The sequence below is a fragment of the Cajanus cajan genome, chromosome 5 (genome assembly GCF_000230855.2).
Source record: "Cajanus cajan strain Asha chromosome 5, NIPB_CcT2T_4, whole genome shotgun sequence".
NCBI classification, from domain to species: Eukaryota; Viridiplantae; Streptophyta; class Magnoliopsida; order Fabales; family Fabaceae; genus Cajanus; species Cajanus cajan.
Genome location: NC_138521.1, coordinates 4,408,323 through 4,425,805, shown reverse-complemented (window position 1 = coordinate 4,425,805; position 17,483 = coordinate 4,408,323). Strand labels below are relative to the sequence as shown.

Genomic DNA, 17,483 nt, shown 5'->3' with positions numbered 1-17,483 from the left:
AGTAACAAGTGGTACATGTCCATAATAACAGTTGTCTGACCTTCTTTAAAATGAACTAATTGGTTGAAAGGAGTTAAGTGACACATGCAGATATGTTATATATATAAAATAGGGAGGGAAAGCAACAACTTTTGCTTTAACACAGATTGCGTTAATAGGACACTACCATTTTCTTTTTTTCCCTCTATCCAATATTTTCCTCAAGTTTCTAAAAATCCAGAATAACATCTTTTTGCCTGGAAATAGAAAAACTTAAAACAAATCATCACAGTAACTTTTTCGTCCCAAAAAAGCCATGACTTTCTTGACTAATAATAAATTAACCTTTACTAGAAATTACAACAGATTACATTCATTTCCAGTCCTACTACTAACTTTTTTTTTCTTGATGTGCAACAGTGCTTCTCTTATCTTCATTCTACACACCTTTTCAAGATTTGATATGAATATGGACTTCACACAAGATGAATCCTTATTATATACCAGCTAATTTCCCCAACCTATCTCTCAAAATCTTCAGTCCCATGTACCTGTCACAAACATAGATAGATTATTGACATGCTAATGCAAGTGTTAACTTTGGTAATAAAATTTTATTCAGTTTCATGATCCCAGAGTGCATACCTGCCCATCATCATGACAGTGGCTTGAGGATTTGTTCCTGGTGATTCATTAAATGTTGAGCCATCTACCACACGGAGTCTGTCAACACCGAGAACCTTATAGTCAGGGCTGACAACCTTCCCCACGTGGCAACCTCCATGGTAGTGCCAAATTGTGATCACAGTGTCTTTGCAGAACTGCTCAATTGACTTAGTGTCATTGGGATGCTTGGGTATTAAGTTGACATTAGCCTTGACAGTGAGGTTGAGCAGTTTCTCTCTGGTTTTTCTGTCACTCAAAGTGTAGTTTGTGAAGTATGGTGACTGGACTACCTTAATGGCCATGCGGATCCCCTTAACGCAGCGCTGAAGATCATATGGATGGCTGAAGTAGTTGAAGGTAACAGCAGGGTTGTCATTCACATTGGTGTTGATCAGCCTGAGCTCACCTACCGACCAAGGGTTGGCAACTTTTGACAGAATAAAGCCTCCCTTGAATGCTTCAACCGGTATGTCTCGCTTGTTCTTGATATAGGCTTGAATAGCTTCTTGTGATCTTTGCTTAGGAGGAATTGTTGACAGCTGCCCAATCTGGTGCGTATCATATCAAAAATGAAAATGACTAGTCATAGAATTTATTGCTAACCTACAATGCAGACATTATCACATACCATTCTAATACATTAAGAGCGTGTTTCAAATTTGGATTCACCTCAATTTTGATTAGATGTGGATCGGTGGAAGCAACAATTAGTTAATTTTGCATCAATTTTGATGTGATTCTTGTCTAAACATGGATCGTGGATGTGGAACTAAACATGCCCTAAATACTATGTGGAATTTGGACTCTAATGTTGCAAGATTGGTGATTTGAACTCTAAGATTAAGGAAATCCTATATTATTCAAGAGGGATGACTATAGGGCTAAATGATCCTTTTTTTATGTGTTTTAGTATTTTATCTTGAAAGATGAATAATTATTAAACATTAGGTCAGAAGGGCAAAGTTAGGAAAATATCATAAATACTTTTCTGGTATTGTAAAATTGACAGATAATTTGAAACAAAAATAATTGTTAAAACAACACTAGTTTCAAAATGGAGGAAGTAATTGTCAAGGAAACCAATGTGGTCCATATTATTTATGCCCACAATCTGTAAATTTAGTGAAACGTTGCATACCTCAGCTGACATGATACCATGGTGGCAGTGAATGCTTTCATTGGACTGACCAAACCCACTGCTAGCCTCAATGTACACACCCATATTAGTGATACCAACTGTTTCTATGAGTGACTGATTAATTGGTCTATTAGAAGGAACATACATTGTATTCATGGGATTGTCTACCATTCCTTTCCCAACAAATCGGTTGTTAAGGACCACTGAGATGTTCAACTTCTGGAGTTCTTCTTTTGGCCCAATTCCACTAAGCATTAGCAATTGAGGAGTCCCAATTGCCCCACTAGACATTATAACTTCACTATGCCCATCATTTGTCAGAGTAGCCTCATGCTGTTTCCCATTTTCATCCTGGAAAATAACCCCCACAGCCTTTCGCCTCTTTCCTGCAACAGAAGCATTCATTTTAGTCATTTAAGTTACTTGCAAAGCCATAAACTTAAGTATACATCTTTGACTTTGGGCCTGTATGAGTAAACTTTCTCTGGAAGCACTTCCAAGAGAGAAAAATATGAACTAAAAATAAAATAAGTTTCTTCTGTAAACTAAAACTAATTTGTAGAAGTTCTCTAATACAGACTTTTCTATAATTTTATTATGGAGAAACTTATTTTGATTTTTCTTTTCATTTTTTTCTCTTAAAAATGCTCTTGGAGAAGTTTATGCACACATACTCTATGTATATGTTATATGTACCTCTTGTATCAAACACAATCTTTTGGACAGTGGCATAGATCAAAACAGTTAGCTTGTCACGGTTCCCTGAGGCAAGCAGTTCAGCAGCCGTGTGGCGGCGGCCGAATCTGTCAAAAATGGTTCCACCAACCTTTGTTCCATAGACATGATCGTAGGTGAAGCCATTAAAAGGCGACACGCCAGTATCTAGAAGACTGTCCCTCACTGCTCTCTGATAAGCTGAAAACGTTGGACGGTGAACAATTTGCTTCTCAACCCAAGGGTATGACTGGTTTACTAGGTTCGCATCCCAACCCACCTTCTTTATAAACCTGCATTCCATTAAAAATAACACATTTGAGACCAAGATAAATGTGCTTAGAGAGCATGATTATTATCATCAAAAATGTTAACAACACACTCTATCTCTTCCTACTCTTTTAAATCACTCTTTTTATTTGTCAAAATTTATTAGAAAACACAAAATTTAACATATTGAAAGGAGACTGTTAGAGTATGTTGCGGAAACTCCTTTTATTACTGTATTGATTGATGCCTCAACCAAGTCAAATTTATAAGCTGGTGTTTGTATTAGAAGTTACTATGCTAAATCATTGTTCAGGAAGATGACATGATCAAACCGCTAATGTTTGCCCGTATAGGAATCAGATTAACAAATTTTTACATCTAAAAACTAAATTAGAATATAAAATGTTTAAGAACTAAATTATATATTTAACTTCTAAAAAAATGTTTATATTTTTCTAACTCATAACCTAGCATTTTGTTTAAAAGAAACTATTTTAATTCCTGAACAGTGATTTACAAATGTCAAAGATAGACTTGGAAATAACATAACTCACATGTTTATTTAGTAAAGTCAGCCTATCAAATTCCTTAACCGATTTTCTTTTAACATTTTATATAAATTTTCGCGTATTTAGTTAAAGATGTTTTTGATAAGAAAACGTAGGTTATGAATTGGAGAAACCTGTGTATGTAAGAAAGAGAAAATTTAAATACAAAGTATGGTAAGGGGTTGTTTGTTCCAAAGATGGAGCATCTTAAAAGAGATGCACCGAAAGAAAGTTTCTTCGTTGTAACAATGAATGTCTCTCATTTTTTCATTTCCCATAGATCTGACACTTGCACGTAATCACTTCTAAATTCTAATGGCATAAAATAGTGTAACAAAGGACCACAAGCAGCATTTAATTGTTGAAAATAATCCCATCATGCCAATTAATGTCGTGAATATGAGGATACTCACTTTCAACTATTTTCTCTTGCTAGCTTTGACCAATCAATTCCAAGGGTTCTAACCACTTTTTTATGTCATTTTCTCTAAACTTTTTCTTCCTTTTTGTTCTTAATTGTGCATGCTTCTAACATCGGCTCATAACTACGTTTTATTACTATATTAATTAACTATGTATTATTGAACATTTAAACTATTAGGATTAGACCCCTCAACGAAAAGACTGAAAACCTTATGTACATAATAATTCATTTGATTACCTATATATTATTTTTTTAATTTTACATAAGTAATATATAATTATAATTCAAGATTAATAAAAATATTGATGATATAATAATTAATGTAAAGCGAAAGTTATACAAGTTTAATTTAATCTCTCCTCTGTATCGACAGAGACACAATAATTCAACAGCAAAAAGGGAAGAAAAAAAAAAGTAATTATGATATGACATTATCTAAGCTTGAGATGGAATATTCATGAACAATGTGAAAAATAAGCAAACAAATGCATATGTAAAATTGGATAATCTTGTAGGAGATTTTCATAAAATCATTAATTAAACTTGAATTTGATACGATGAAATTTTTAAATATATGGGATAACTCAGGTCAACCCGATTTATTAATGTAATAAATCATTATTAATATTATATATAGATAAACAAAAAATAAATAAAACTTAAATTAAGATATATTATATATTTTAAAATAATATTTATTAGACTTAAATAAGTAACATATATTAATATAATATCATGTTATTTAAAATAATATTTATTAGATTTAAATATTTTTTAATTCATATTAAATGAATGAGTTTTGACTTTGGTTTTTGTAAAATAAATTTCTTTATATTTCATCTTTCTAAAATTTATAAACATCATTTTTAGTTCTTCTAAAATATTTTTTGTTCTTGTAAAATGAATAGATTTTGATTTTGATTTCAATAAAATATTTTTCTTTTGATTTTATCCCTCTAAAATCTAAAATTATTCCTTTTGTTCTCTCACATTGATTTTTAGATAGATAAATAATGTTTATTTCAAAAATTTATAAAAAAAATTTAGTGATGTGACAAATTGATATAATATTATTAACAATTATAAGTAATATTTAAAATAACTATTTAATTTTATAACAAACAAAAGAGTGACTAAAAATGATTATATAATAACAAAGGCTAAATTTGATAAATCTAAATTTTATAGAAATGAAAAAAAAAATACAATAACCAAAATTAAAACTTACTCATTTTACATAAACTAAAAATTTATTTATTAAATCAAAAGTTTTATTGTTATACCCAATTGTTAAAAAAAACATATTTTTTTTTTAAAAATGTAAGACCCAATATGAAGTTGGAATGACCAAAACATGTTTTAACATCTTTTTAAAATTAATCAACTTTTATATATTAAATACAAATTTTTATTTTTTTATTTTAAATTTTTTTTCAACGAGAGAATTTGTAAAAAAATTAAATTTTTATTTATTATAATTATTTATTAATATTTTAAAATAAATTATTAATAAATAAAAAAAAATTTGTTATAATATAAATTATTTATCATAAATATAAAATATAATATATTTATAAAAATATTTATATATACTAATTTAAAATATAATTCATATGTTCAAACGTAATATTTAATTATATATAATTTATTATAAATTTTAATTATATATAATAAACATCTTATATTTCACAGTCTAGTTTCTAAAACGTGAAAATCAATAACAAGTCGAACCAAATTAATAGTACGGGAAGAATAATGCACACTCCTAGTATGTTTTCTAATTAATTAATAGTATAATTTGTACAAAAAAGTGCACATCTGATAAACCCTTAAATAATTTACATTAATTTTGTATAAAATTTTATACATTCATATTTCAATAATTATTCACTAAAAGTGCAGATAGTGTAGGGTCCTCTTATATATTAACCAGACAAATTGAATAAATTGAACATCTTCTTTATTGATTGGATTAATTATCTTATTTATTAAAAGTGAAATATTACAATTATTTAATTATAGTATTAATAAATAGTTTTAAAGCTTGAAAATTCAAGAGATTAACGTATTCATTGATAATTAATAGTTTCAGAAAAATACCAACAACATATATATTATACTAAAGACACTCTAATCTCAATTATTAATTTAAATTAGTCGGCATAATGTAATATAAGTTGAAATAGAATACAAAATATTAAATTTAAACTTGTCATTATAATTTTGATAGATAAAAAATTATTAATTTAAATTTATTATAAATTTATAAATAGAACCAATATTAAATAAGAAGTGGCATTTACCAAATTTTATATTTTTTAATAATTTATAATCAATAATAAAGAATATATGTGTGGGCTTTTATAATCAAGATATGTGTGTTTAAAAGAATGTTACTACACTTCTGACATTAGATTAAAATTCCCATAGACCCATAAATTTCTACGCACATCAACATAGTAAATCAGTGATTGTTATACATAATAATATTTTACAAAATATGACATAGGTGGTGGATTAGTTTAAAGTATGAACCACTTAACTGATTTAATCAATCATTAAATGAAAATTCATATTTATAATGTCGCTTAAATCTAGATAGTAAAATATAAATCCCAAAAAATGAACAAAGTATTTATTTATTTATTTATTATTTTTATTACTTTATTTACAAATCCCGAAAAATATAAACGAAAATAAAAAAGTTTGTTTTTATAACTATTTATGAAGACAAAAAATGAAGAAAAAAAAATCAAACAAGTCCTTAATTAACACAAATATTAAAGTCTTAAAAATTATGAATAATGATAATATTGAGAAAAAAAATTTCATTTCCTCTCCTGAATTTTATATGCGGAAAACATATGCATTGGATCTCTTGCATAAATAAAAAATATATATACATTGGATGTTTATGTATAATTTATATTTGGTATTAGCTAACATATTCGTTTGGATAAATTTTTAGAAAAACACTTATAAAAAGAAGGAAATGTAAAGAAAAAAAATTAACTTTTTTATAAGTTAAAATGATCTTATGCATAAATTAAAAAAAATCAAAAAAATTTATAAATTAACTTATAATTTATTTTATTTTTCTATAAATATTATCCAAAACAAAATATAAAATTTAATTATTTAAGAGTTTAACAACAGACCCAAAGTTTTATTTTCTTCGGTTGAAAAATAAGGTGTTTCTTTTTTAACAGACAACGAAAAAGTAGTTGAACTTTATTAACATCCATCGGCAGCAAATTCATTACTAGGTTGGTCCACCTTAATAAAGTAAACAAATGAAAATGACAGCAGTAAGTAAATTTTTTTAAAAAAAAGTAAAAATACAATTCACATTTAATTATTAAATATTATGTATTATGTCTCCGTTAAAATGTGTGGTTAGGATCACTCAGAAAACATTTAATAATAACCAAAAATATAAAATATTATGTGCTGTGTATTTTTTGATATTGAAGTTTGACCTCCAAAGAACAGGACAAATAATTAATAGGGTCTGATGATATAGTACATAGCACAACTATATCTCATAGAAAAGAATAATAAAAGTGAATGGCATATGATATGTTAATTCTAATCCAAAAAAAGTTTGAAAAAAAGAATGCAAATGAGGAAATGAAGAAGTTAATTACCCTGGATTTGCTCTAGAGTAGAAGCCAGCATTGATGGAACTGCCACCTCCCAAGACCCTTGCCCTTGAATTGTAGACTCCATCAGTTGAAATGAAGTATTGAGAAGCTGAAGTTGGAGAAATATCTGCCAAGGTAATGTGGAAGTTTTCTAGAAATGAGACATTGGGGTTGGTGAAAGGAACACCCCCTCTTTCAAGCACCAGAACACTGAAGTTCTGAGATAGGGTTGCAGCCAAAGGACACCCTGCTGTGCCACCTCCCACTATAATATAGTCATAAGCATTATTGGTGGAGGTAGTTGAAATTGATGGTGATGAGAATGAGCTTGCATTTCTGATAAAAGGGTATCTGTTTTCATGCCACTTCTGCTTTCCTGCATTCAAATTTCCTAGCCAGTCTCATCATCTCTATTATAATAATTTCATTTTCAGTTCAATCTAGAGTTAAGCCATCCTCCACAAAAAGTTTAAACAAATTTGAGAAATGATATTCTAGTATATGGTTAAACAAGGTGGCTAATGCCTAGAAACTCTTTCTTGATTGAAATGTGTATACATACATACAAATAATATACATTTTTATTTTTTTATAAACTATAAGTTTGTTCCACAGGAGACAACCATGTTCATAACCAGTGCTTAAACTGAAACAACATCATACCACATGATTTATTGGTTTACTAATAATATACATATACATACATACTAGTGATATAACCATAATGAAGAAATCAGATTAAAGTGTATATGTTCAAAGAGAACTAGAAAATTAAACATTTGTCTGTGATCTAGACTTATATAAGCTCTTGAAATGAAACTCCAAACGTAGAAGAAACTAGGACCAGTGGCTACATATTTGACCAGATTCCTTGAGATAGATTGATGCCACAAACTACATTCACAAATTCCCATCTATCTGCTAGAAACCCAGATGCCATTATGTAACGAAAAAAAGAGATGCAAAAGTACACCAAAGAAAAAGAATTTTAGCCTTGAAAAAATGAGAACTCCTATGTATCTTGAATGGAAAATATTTCCAAGAGATTAATGTTGAAAATACAAGCTGAAGGTGTGGTTAGATAACCAACCTTGACAAGGAGGTAGAGAGTTGCAGAGCCATAAAACTAAACACAGCAAGAATTTGATTGCACAAACTGAAGCCATGAAATTACAGCGGGACAGAAAAAGCACTCTCTGAAGAAAGTTCTTCTTCCCAAACTATAAGTGCCTGCCTCTCATTGGCCTTGTTTTGTGTGCACGAACCTATATATACCGTGTCATTAAGATAATATTATTATAAAATAATCTATTATAATTATATAATCATTATATCAATATAACTAGTTGTACTAGTTAAATTTATTGATTTTATAATAAAATCATGATGTATTAATATTATCTTTCATATTTATCAATAAATTGTCACGAGAAAAGTACAAATAATCTTTAATTTTTAAATTTATACATTAATACTAATAAAATTAATAAATGATATGGTAACAAAAAAAGTTAAGAGATGAGAAAAAAATTGTATTTCTCATATTTTTCTTCTCATTAATAAGAACAAAGGATAAATAAAATTAATATTTTGTAAAAAAATATAAAACAAGTAATATCATTCCCTTGTGAATTAGGATGGAAATAGAAATTAAAACATAGTTTTAGAAACAGCGGAAAAGATTAGTGAATGAGGCATTAAATGTGGAAATGAATGCCACAGTTAGAGTGAAGAGTCTGTGGTCGTTGGATTAGACATTGTATTTTGAGATCACGTTCATGAGTTTGTACAAAGACAGCTCACTCACCAGCCTACACACTAAGGAGTAAAGCTCCATATTTAATATTCCACCAAAAAATTTGTGAATTATTTTCATTTTTTTTCCCCTTTATCATGGATGATTAGATTAGGGGGCACTTCCTGGATTTTGTCCCTTCAACTAACCCTTGCACTAGACTTGGTAGTGATTAATACTAACATTCACTTAGCACCTATAAAATGCAAAAAAAATGGAAATTAGAAAAATATATTGTATTTTGGGCTATTAATGGGAACAGAAATTTCTGCTTTGCATTTGCTTTATTCTGGACATGATATTCTGGGGTGATGGTCTGCATCACTGCTGGTATTGTTTGGTGATTCTATTCATCACATTGAATGGATATATCATATCATGGCAATAGAAGTCAAGGAAAGTGTAAAGGGTACAATTAACGATCCATTAATTATTTTGGTTAACGTATTTGAATCAAATATAAGAAAATACTAACCCCTTTTGACTAATTATGTGTTTAATTTTGATGTCATTGGACCAACCCCTAACTTGTGCATATTCTGCGCTGTGGGGCAAGAGCCATTGGAAAGGGCAGGGTCCATCCTAACATGGAAGCTTGTTGAGAAAGGCACAAATTCAAGATGGATCAAATAATATTATCATTATTGTTTAATATTATTATTTTGTTTGCTTCTTTATGACTTGGACTAGACCACTCTAATACTGAAAGAAGAACTAATGAGTATGAACAAAATGATGAATGACACAAATTCAAGAGGAGAAAATTCATTTATTTAATTTAATATTACGTTGCAAAGAATGACTTGCTTGGATCTCATGACAACGCATGCATGATGCATGTATGACAAAAGTATTCAAAGGCAAAATGGAAGATCAACTTTAACTTAAAGTATTTAAGCTAATAAGTTATGGTGTGTGGAAGGCAAAAATTTAAAATTGAGGCATTGTGCTGCTTAGATGGTGCTACAAAGTCTGCACTTACTTTATAGTGATATGTTGATCCGTAGGGCAAAAATAGAAGGGAAAGGGTGGGGCCCACGCCAGCCTCAAATAAATGATATATAGGTTGGTTGTTCCAAGCTTCCCATGCTGAGCTGTAATGTCTATGCCAATTGTTCCAAATTCCCAATCTATCATTATACTTGTGCTTCCACCTCTCTCTAAGGGAAAGTTGGGCAAAAACAATATGAACCCTTAATTCCCTTTGAAATTGTATAGGTGGGTAACTACACATTTTACCATTTTATTTAAAACCATTCCCATAACTTTTCTCTTTCAAGGCCTAAAGTTTATGAGTTTGGTTCAACTTTCACGAGCATTCAACTGAATCAATTTTATTTGCTAATTGTTGATCGAGTCTGGTCGTTATCGTTACAAGTCTGTTTAAGATTTATTGGAAGAATCAAGAATGAAGTTGTGGATGATTGTTACTCAAACTTTGGCATTCACTTAATATTAGATAAATATGGAAAAATTTAAAATTTATTTAATGAGAAGTTTACACAGAACTTTTTTCTATTCATTTATTATTTTTGAAAAGTTTTTACAACAAAAATTATCATTAATTATATTTGAATTTTTTAGAAGCCTTGACATTTCGAACAACATTCATGCTTGTTAATAGATTAGAGTTATATTGGGAGAAGAGGTTCTCTCATGTCAAATGTCAATTACATTATCTTTATTTGGTTCAGTTTGCTTAAGAGAAAACCAATCCTCAACATCATTATGCAAATGAAATTACATTCATCCGAGAGATGTTGAGTAGACCATAGAGTTGCTCCTTTACTCATGTATTTCGGAGAGGAAATTCATGTACAGATTGGTTGGCAAAGAGGGGTTCGACGTCAGATACTCTCTTAGTGATCATTGAAAAAACAAAGACTATTATTCAATTGTTATTAGTTGTAGATGCATTAAGAACTCCCTACCCCCACTTGTAGGGTTGGATTGTTTTGTTTAGGATTCTTTTAGTTTGATCTTCCTTAGTTTTTTTTCTTTACATTTATCACCAAAAAAATAAACTATCATTAATTATATATATGGATAATATATGGTGTACCTTTTTATTTTATTATTAATTTTTCTTATGCATGTTATTTATATTTATTGAAAAAATATTTTTAATTTTTAAATTTAGATTTTTAAGACACTATTTAAATTTTTAAAAATATTATTTCTCTTTTAGGATATTGATTAAAATTAAAATATATTATATTTATTTTATAAATTTATTTTCGCTTTTGAAATTAAGATGTTAGGTTAATAAATAAATGTTCTTAAAATGAGAAAAAAAAATACTCAATCTATAAAGAAATTCATATGGAGGAAAATTTAACAAGTTTCTTCATAAAACTTGTGGTAAGAGTTTTTCAGTTGCATAAAAAAAAATCTGTAACTAAGTGTTTATACAATTTTACTAGAAAATTTGTAAAGGAAAGTTTGTCAAGTTTCGTTGGAAAACTTATCTAGAGGGTTTTCAAATTTCATCAACATAACTAATGAGGAAGGATTCCAAGTTACATCGATAAAATTTGTGAGAAGAGGTTTTCAAGTTTTATCTGTAACACTTGAAGGAAAAATCTTCATAAACATATGTAATACATTTGAGATAATTAATATTTTTATGAATGTTGGTATGAAGGTCGAACCATATTAAATAATTTTTGTGCAATTTTTTCAACTTCATATCTAATTTAGTTTTTATTTAATTGTAATTATTAATAAATTAAATTTTAATATTTAAAAAATTATCAATAAATAAATATAAAATTAAATATATTTTTATTCCTTATATAATGAACGAATTTTGATCTTGGTCCTTGTAATTTTTTTTGTTTGTCATCCTTTTAAAGTTTATAAACAATGTTTTTTATCCTTGCAAAATAAATAAATCTTAAATCTTGATTTTGATCCCTATAAAATTTGTTTTTATTTTTATCTCTCTAAAATTTAAAATCGTTATTTTTTGTTCCAATGATATTCTAAAGTATATATATAACTATTTTTAAAATTTTATTAAAAATAAATTAGATAATGCAGATAAAGTATCACAAATAGTTGTGAGTACAACTTGAAATAGTCGCAGCACTCTAATGAACACATGTAATTAAAAAAAATCACATAATAGTATAAACTAAAATAATAGTTTCAAATTTTAAAGGATGAAAAAAAAAATAAAAGATTTTATAGGGACCAAAATTAAAACATGTTCATTTTGTAAGGACAAAAAAACATATTTAAACCATAAAATAATTTGATGATGCAATATGAATAATTTATCATAAATTTAAAATATAAGTATATATTTAAAATATCTATTTATTATAATTTTAAATATAATTTATATATTCAACCATAATATTTATTTATATGCATAATTTATTTTAAATTTTCTTAATTGTATATAATAAACATTTAACACGTACATTGCACATGCTAAAATACTTCATATAAATTATTTTTGTTAAATATAATGAAAAATAATAATTGATTTTATCAATTCATATTTCAAAATTACAATAACAATTGAATTTAAGTGGAATATTAAATTATATATAATACATTTAATCATTTTAACATCTAATAGTAATAAGAAAGTAATTTAAAACATTATATTATTTACTATATTTAAAAAATATGAAATGATAAAATAATTCACTATATTTTAAGTAAAAATATATTAAATTTTATGACATTTAAAGTTAATGAACAATATTTTGAATAATATAAAAAATAATTAAATTAAACTCAAACTGTCAAAGTTAAAATATTTCAAAAAATAATTATTATTTCGATAGAAAATTTATAATTATTATTTCGATAAACAATTTATACTTCATAATGAGTTATATTTTATTAAATGCAATATATCTTACATAAATATAAAGTATTTTTTTTACATTAAAATTATAATGACAGAAATATGGTTCTAAATATAAATTATCTAATAGATAATTAAAGTACTAATTTATTTTAAGTAATATTTAATTTTAATACTAGTTTGCATCTAATTTAATTAATTTTGTATTTTGAAGTATTTAAAATATTGTTCATAAATTTTAAATTTATTGATGCTAATAAAAAAACTACTCACAATATAATTATAAAATAATTAAATTACTTTATTATTTCTTGCATATAAAATACAAAATCATTTAAAAACATAATTTCAATTTTAAACATTAAATTTTCAGATAAAAAAATATGAGTTCATAATTAAATATACGTTTCGTGCATACATAGATTAAACCCTAGTGAAAAAAGAAAAAAAAAATAATATATATATATATATATATATATATATATATATATATATATATATAAAGTAACGCATCTTTTCATGATAACGATGTAGTGATGTTTATAATGACGTGTTTAGTAGTTTAACGTTGTCACGTATCCTGTTTGGTTAGAGGATTAGCAAGGATTGTGTATTATTAGGTGTCATGTCACTTCAATATTGTATGACACAATTTTTTTTTTAAATGGTGTACATTTGCTAATTTCTCCTTGTTTTATTTACTTTTCTTGATTTAGCTTCTCTCGACATAAGTTACATTTTCTTTAAATTATCTTGATTAGATATTATCCCCACATTGCTCGGATCTATAAATAAATACATGGTATAATTTAAATAAATTATAAATATTTAAACGAAGAAGTGTTATGTTATTATTGTAAAATAGTTGTTGAATTTATACATAAAAATATACATTTGTAAATATTATATTATTATATTTTTCAAAATTAATATAAGATTATATTAAATTATGAAAATAAATCATTATAAAATATTTGTTGAAATCATATATATTTTCAAAATTATAACTAATAAGTTGTTGGTTCGAATAGTATTAAATTCTATCTTTTAAGTAAAATCTTGAGTTTAAATTTTATATATAGGAAAAATATATTATTAGGATGAGAAATTCTACTAAAAGTTATCGGTCAAGTTCTCTAATAAAAATTAATCATTAGTCATTGACAAATTTAGTAGATACTTTATATCAATAACATGATCATAAATTTATTTTTCCAAAGTTATATTAATTAAATAAATTATTTGTAAATTAATATTTATGAAAAAATTAATTTTTTTGTAAACTATACGTAGAAAACATACATCTATCGGATTTTAGGAGAATGAAATTATTATAACAATGTGGATGAGGTGAATGTAAGTGTAATTAATATGATTGTTGAGCATATATATATATATAAGGATAAAAGTAAACATTAACATTATTTATTTTAATGAAGAATTGTTGAATAGCAATTGAATTTCAGTCAAACCTGTTGTAAAGTGCTGAAACTGATCAAGTATAGAAATATAAATTTGTGCAACCATCGTTTTCACTGATTTACAGCTATTCAACACCGGTGGCACATCACGCAGAGCTTCATCATCACCTTGTCACAGTTATTACTATGTAACTATGCAATATGCATCACATAACTTAAAAGTTTGGCACGTGTCACCAGATTTATGGTACTCACGTTCTCCTATATCCACCAAAGTCACAATAACAACATTAATGCATACCCATCCAAGGTTCGTGAATTCCGTAACTTTAGATCACCAACACGATTATTCTGTTGAATTGATTCGTTATCAAATTCATGTGCTTTTGTTGCAAGATAGTACTATATATCATGCAAAGATAGGTTAATTAAGGCAAAATATGTGTCTATATACGTATTGGCATGCATGTATTATTGGCAAAATATGCGCATTTAAAGGGCTTGTGAAAAGGAAAAATGATTCATTTTCACCTAAAAAAATTCTAATCCAAATATGCAATAACTCTTGCCAAGTGCAAAACTCTAGAAGCTTGTAGATATCAAAGATAAATATGGCCATAGCAATTCAAATGGAGCTTAATATGTTAATAAATTCATTTGTTCTACTGAAAATGAAAAACAGTTATATTATGCTTAGTCCATGTGGTTGTTTTAAATTTTAATTAATTTGATCCTTAATCAGTTTCGTGCACATTAAATTCAGTGATACTTGTGGTTGTTATAGCTAGACACATCATAATCACAATTACAATGCCTCTAGACACAAAAAAACTACTTGTTGATACTTTACTCTCCAGAGATTTGAAGTTTAGTAACCACTCTGGAAAACTTACACTTGTACAAAATTCAAATAGTATTACATCAAATTTAATTAATTGGCATAAATAGTATTACAACAAGAATCTTACACTCAAATTATACCGTTGAAATTATATCATCACATATAATAATACACTACACAATAAAACAAACACACAATAATTTTAAAAGACTTTTCGAGTAACAGTTTAAGGTGTACGTTTCATTTTAGATAAATCAAAACTTTAAATTGAACGTAGATTAAATGAGAACACTGAGTTTTGGTTGCTTGGGAACAATATAAATAAAGGGTAATAAAATATTACTAAAGCTTTTAAAATAAAAAGCACACAGGCAGTGGATTTTTTCTTTCACTTTCGGTTGAGTCAAAAAAACGGATTTATCGGTACTAATGAAATCTTTGTTGTGTTTTTAAAATTATTTGTATCCAAATAAGGAAAGATTAGTGTTGTACGTGATGAAACAATGTTTGTTTATGAGAGGGACCAAAGCACAGCATTGAATGCCATATTTTCCAATAGAAAAGCATAACTAAGAAAGCTAGGACCAGTCCAATACCTATGTGACGAGGTACAAATTCTGGACCACCAATTTTAATTCAATTTGCCCCAATCACACTCATCATTTTGGAATTTTATTTCAATTTTTGTGGAGCCAAACTTGATTTAAGAACGTTTATTACTTTTTACTATATTGGTTCAAGATTCAATCTCATTCTTAAGTTTTTCTTCTTTTTTTCTTTTTAAAGTCCATGTCTCTTTTCCTTTCATTCCTTTTCTTTTTTGATTCCTCCCTATTTTCTGATAAGATTTGACAATAATTTGGCTCTTATACAGTAACCGATTCTCGTCCCAAAAATAAGTGAAATTTAAAATGAATTTTGGAGAAATTTTTTTAATGTGAGAAAAATATATATTAGGTCTTTTACCGATATACGGGACCTTTTTTTTATTAATACGTGACTTTTTTGACTCTAACTCTACAGCCATTTTTTTTAGGGAACAACCATCTTTGAAAGGAAAAAGAAATAAGAACTAGTGCGTAATAAAAGAACTCACAGAATAACCATTGATTAAACTAGTTTGAGAAATAGATAAAATTAAGGTGTTGTATGATTTGTCCTTTTTTTTTATAAATAAAAACGGAAAATATAAGTAAAAGTATGTTTGGTTAGAAATTTGAAAAAGAAAAAGTTCCAAAATTCAAAATTGCACTTACTCATGACCACCTTGTTTAGTATCAATGAAATGGATAAGAAATAAGAGAAGAATGGAAGCTGGTGCGGTGAAAATAAGTCTGTATTTAGTATCAATGAATTAAAATGAAGAGAAATAAGAAGGTGATGAGTACTACTATTATTTATTTTTGCATTATTAATCATGGAAATAGATGAGATATATTGAGCATAGCAAAAAGGATTGAATTTGTCTGGGTTAAGAATTTAAATCAATCTTATAAAATTATCTTGTAAGTTGAGAGTTGATCCCCACATAAATATATTATTATGGTTGTATTTATAATTGATGATAGATTTCTAACACATCCTCTCACATTAAGAATTGGATATTTCGAGCATAAAATTTGCATAACTTGACATTTGCAGATGATTCGATAATAACTTGATAGTAGGTAGTTTGATAAGACAACTAACAATCAATAATTATTAGTATATAGGCTCTAATATGTTCTATATCATCTTAGAATATGGATTAAGAGTCTAACTCAACTCTACAAAACTGTCTTACAGGTAAGAGTTATTTTCCACTTAAAAATACATTATTATGATCTTATTTTTAGTCAATGTAAGATCTTCAACATATTATTTTAAAAAAGGATACTATTAGGCGCTTATTTAATTAATTACAGTACAAGTTTAATAAGTTAAAAATTGCATTATATCGATTACCATGATTATTATATTATTGTGTGTATATTATATCTTTTTTATGCATAAAAAGTCTATAGAACAACCTAAGGGAGGAAACTATGGCCTAACAAACAAAGTACCCATAGCATCAACTAGAACAAAAGGAATGAGAGCCGCTGGACATATAGTTATAAGATTAAACTCAAGCAAATTTAACTCCCTCTTTTGCTAACCAATCTGCTACAAAGTTATTGTCTTGCCTTAGAATGTGCTTGAAGGAGAGGTCCTAAGAGAAGTCCACAGGAGATTGTATAT

At 27.1% G+C, this 17,483-nt stretch overlaps 1 protein-coding gene across 1 annotated transcript; it reads right to left on the bottom strand.

The window, feature by feature from the left end:
• Nucleotides 1–73: 73 nt before the first annotated feature.
• LOC109808577 (protein HOTHEAD) lies at nt 74–8,636 on the bottom strand. Its single transcript, XM_020371629.3, has 6 exons — nt 8,474–8,636; nt 7,387–7,759; nt 2,480–2,790; nt 1,784–2,169; nt 625–1,193; nt 74–530 (listed from the first exon to the last, which is right to left on the bottom strand). Exons 1-6 carry the CDS (start codon nt 8,547–8,549, stop codon nt 476–478), a joined length of 1,770 nt encoding a protein of 589 aa, XP_020227218.2. The 5' UTR covers nt 8,550–8,636; the 3' UTR covers nt 74–475.
• Between the last annotated feature and the right edge of the window lie 8,847 nt (nt 8,637–17,483).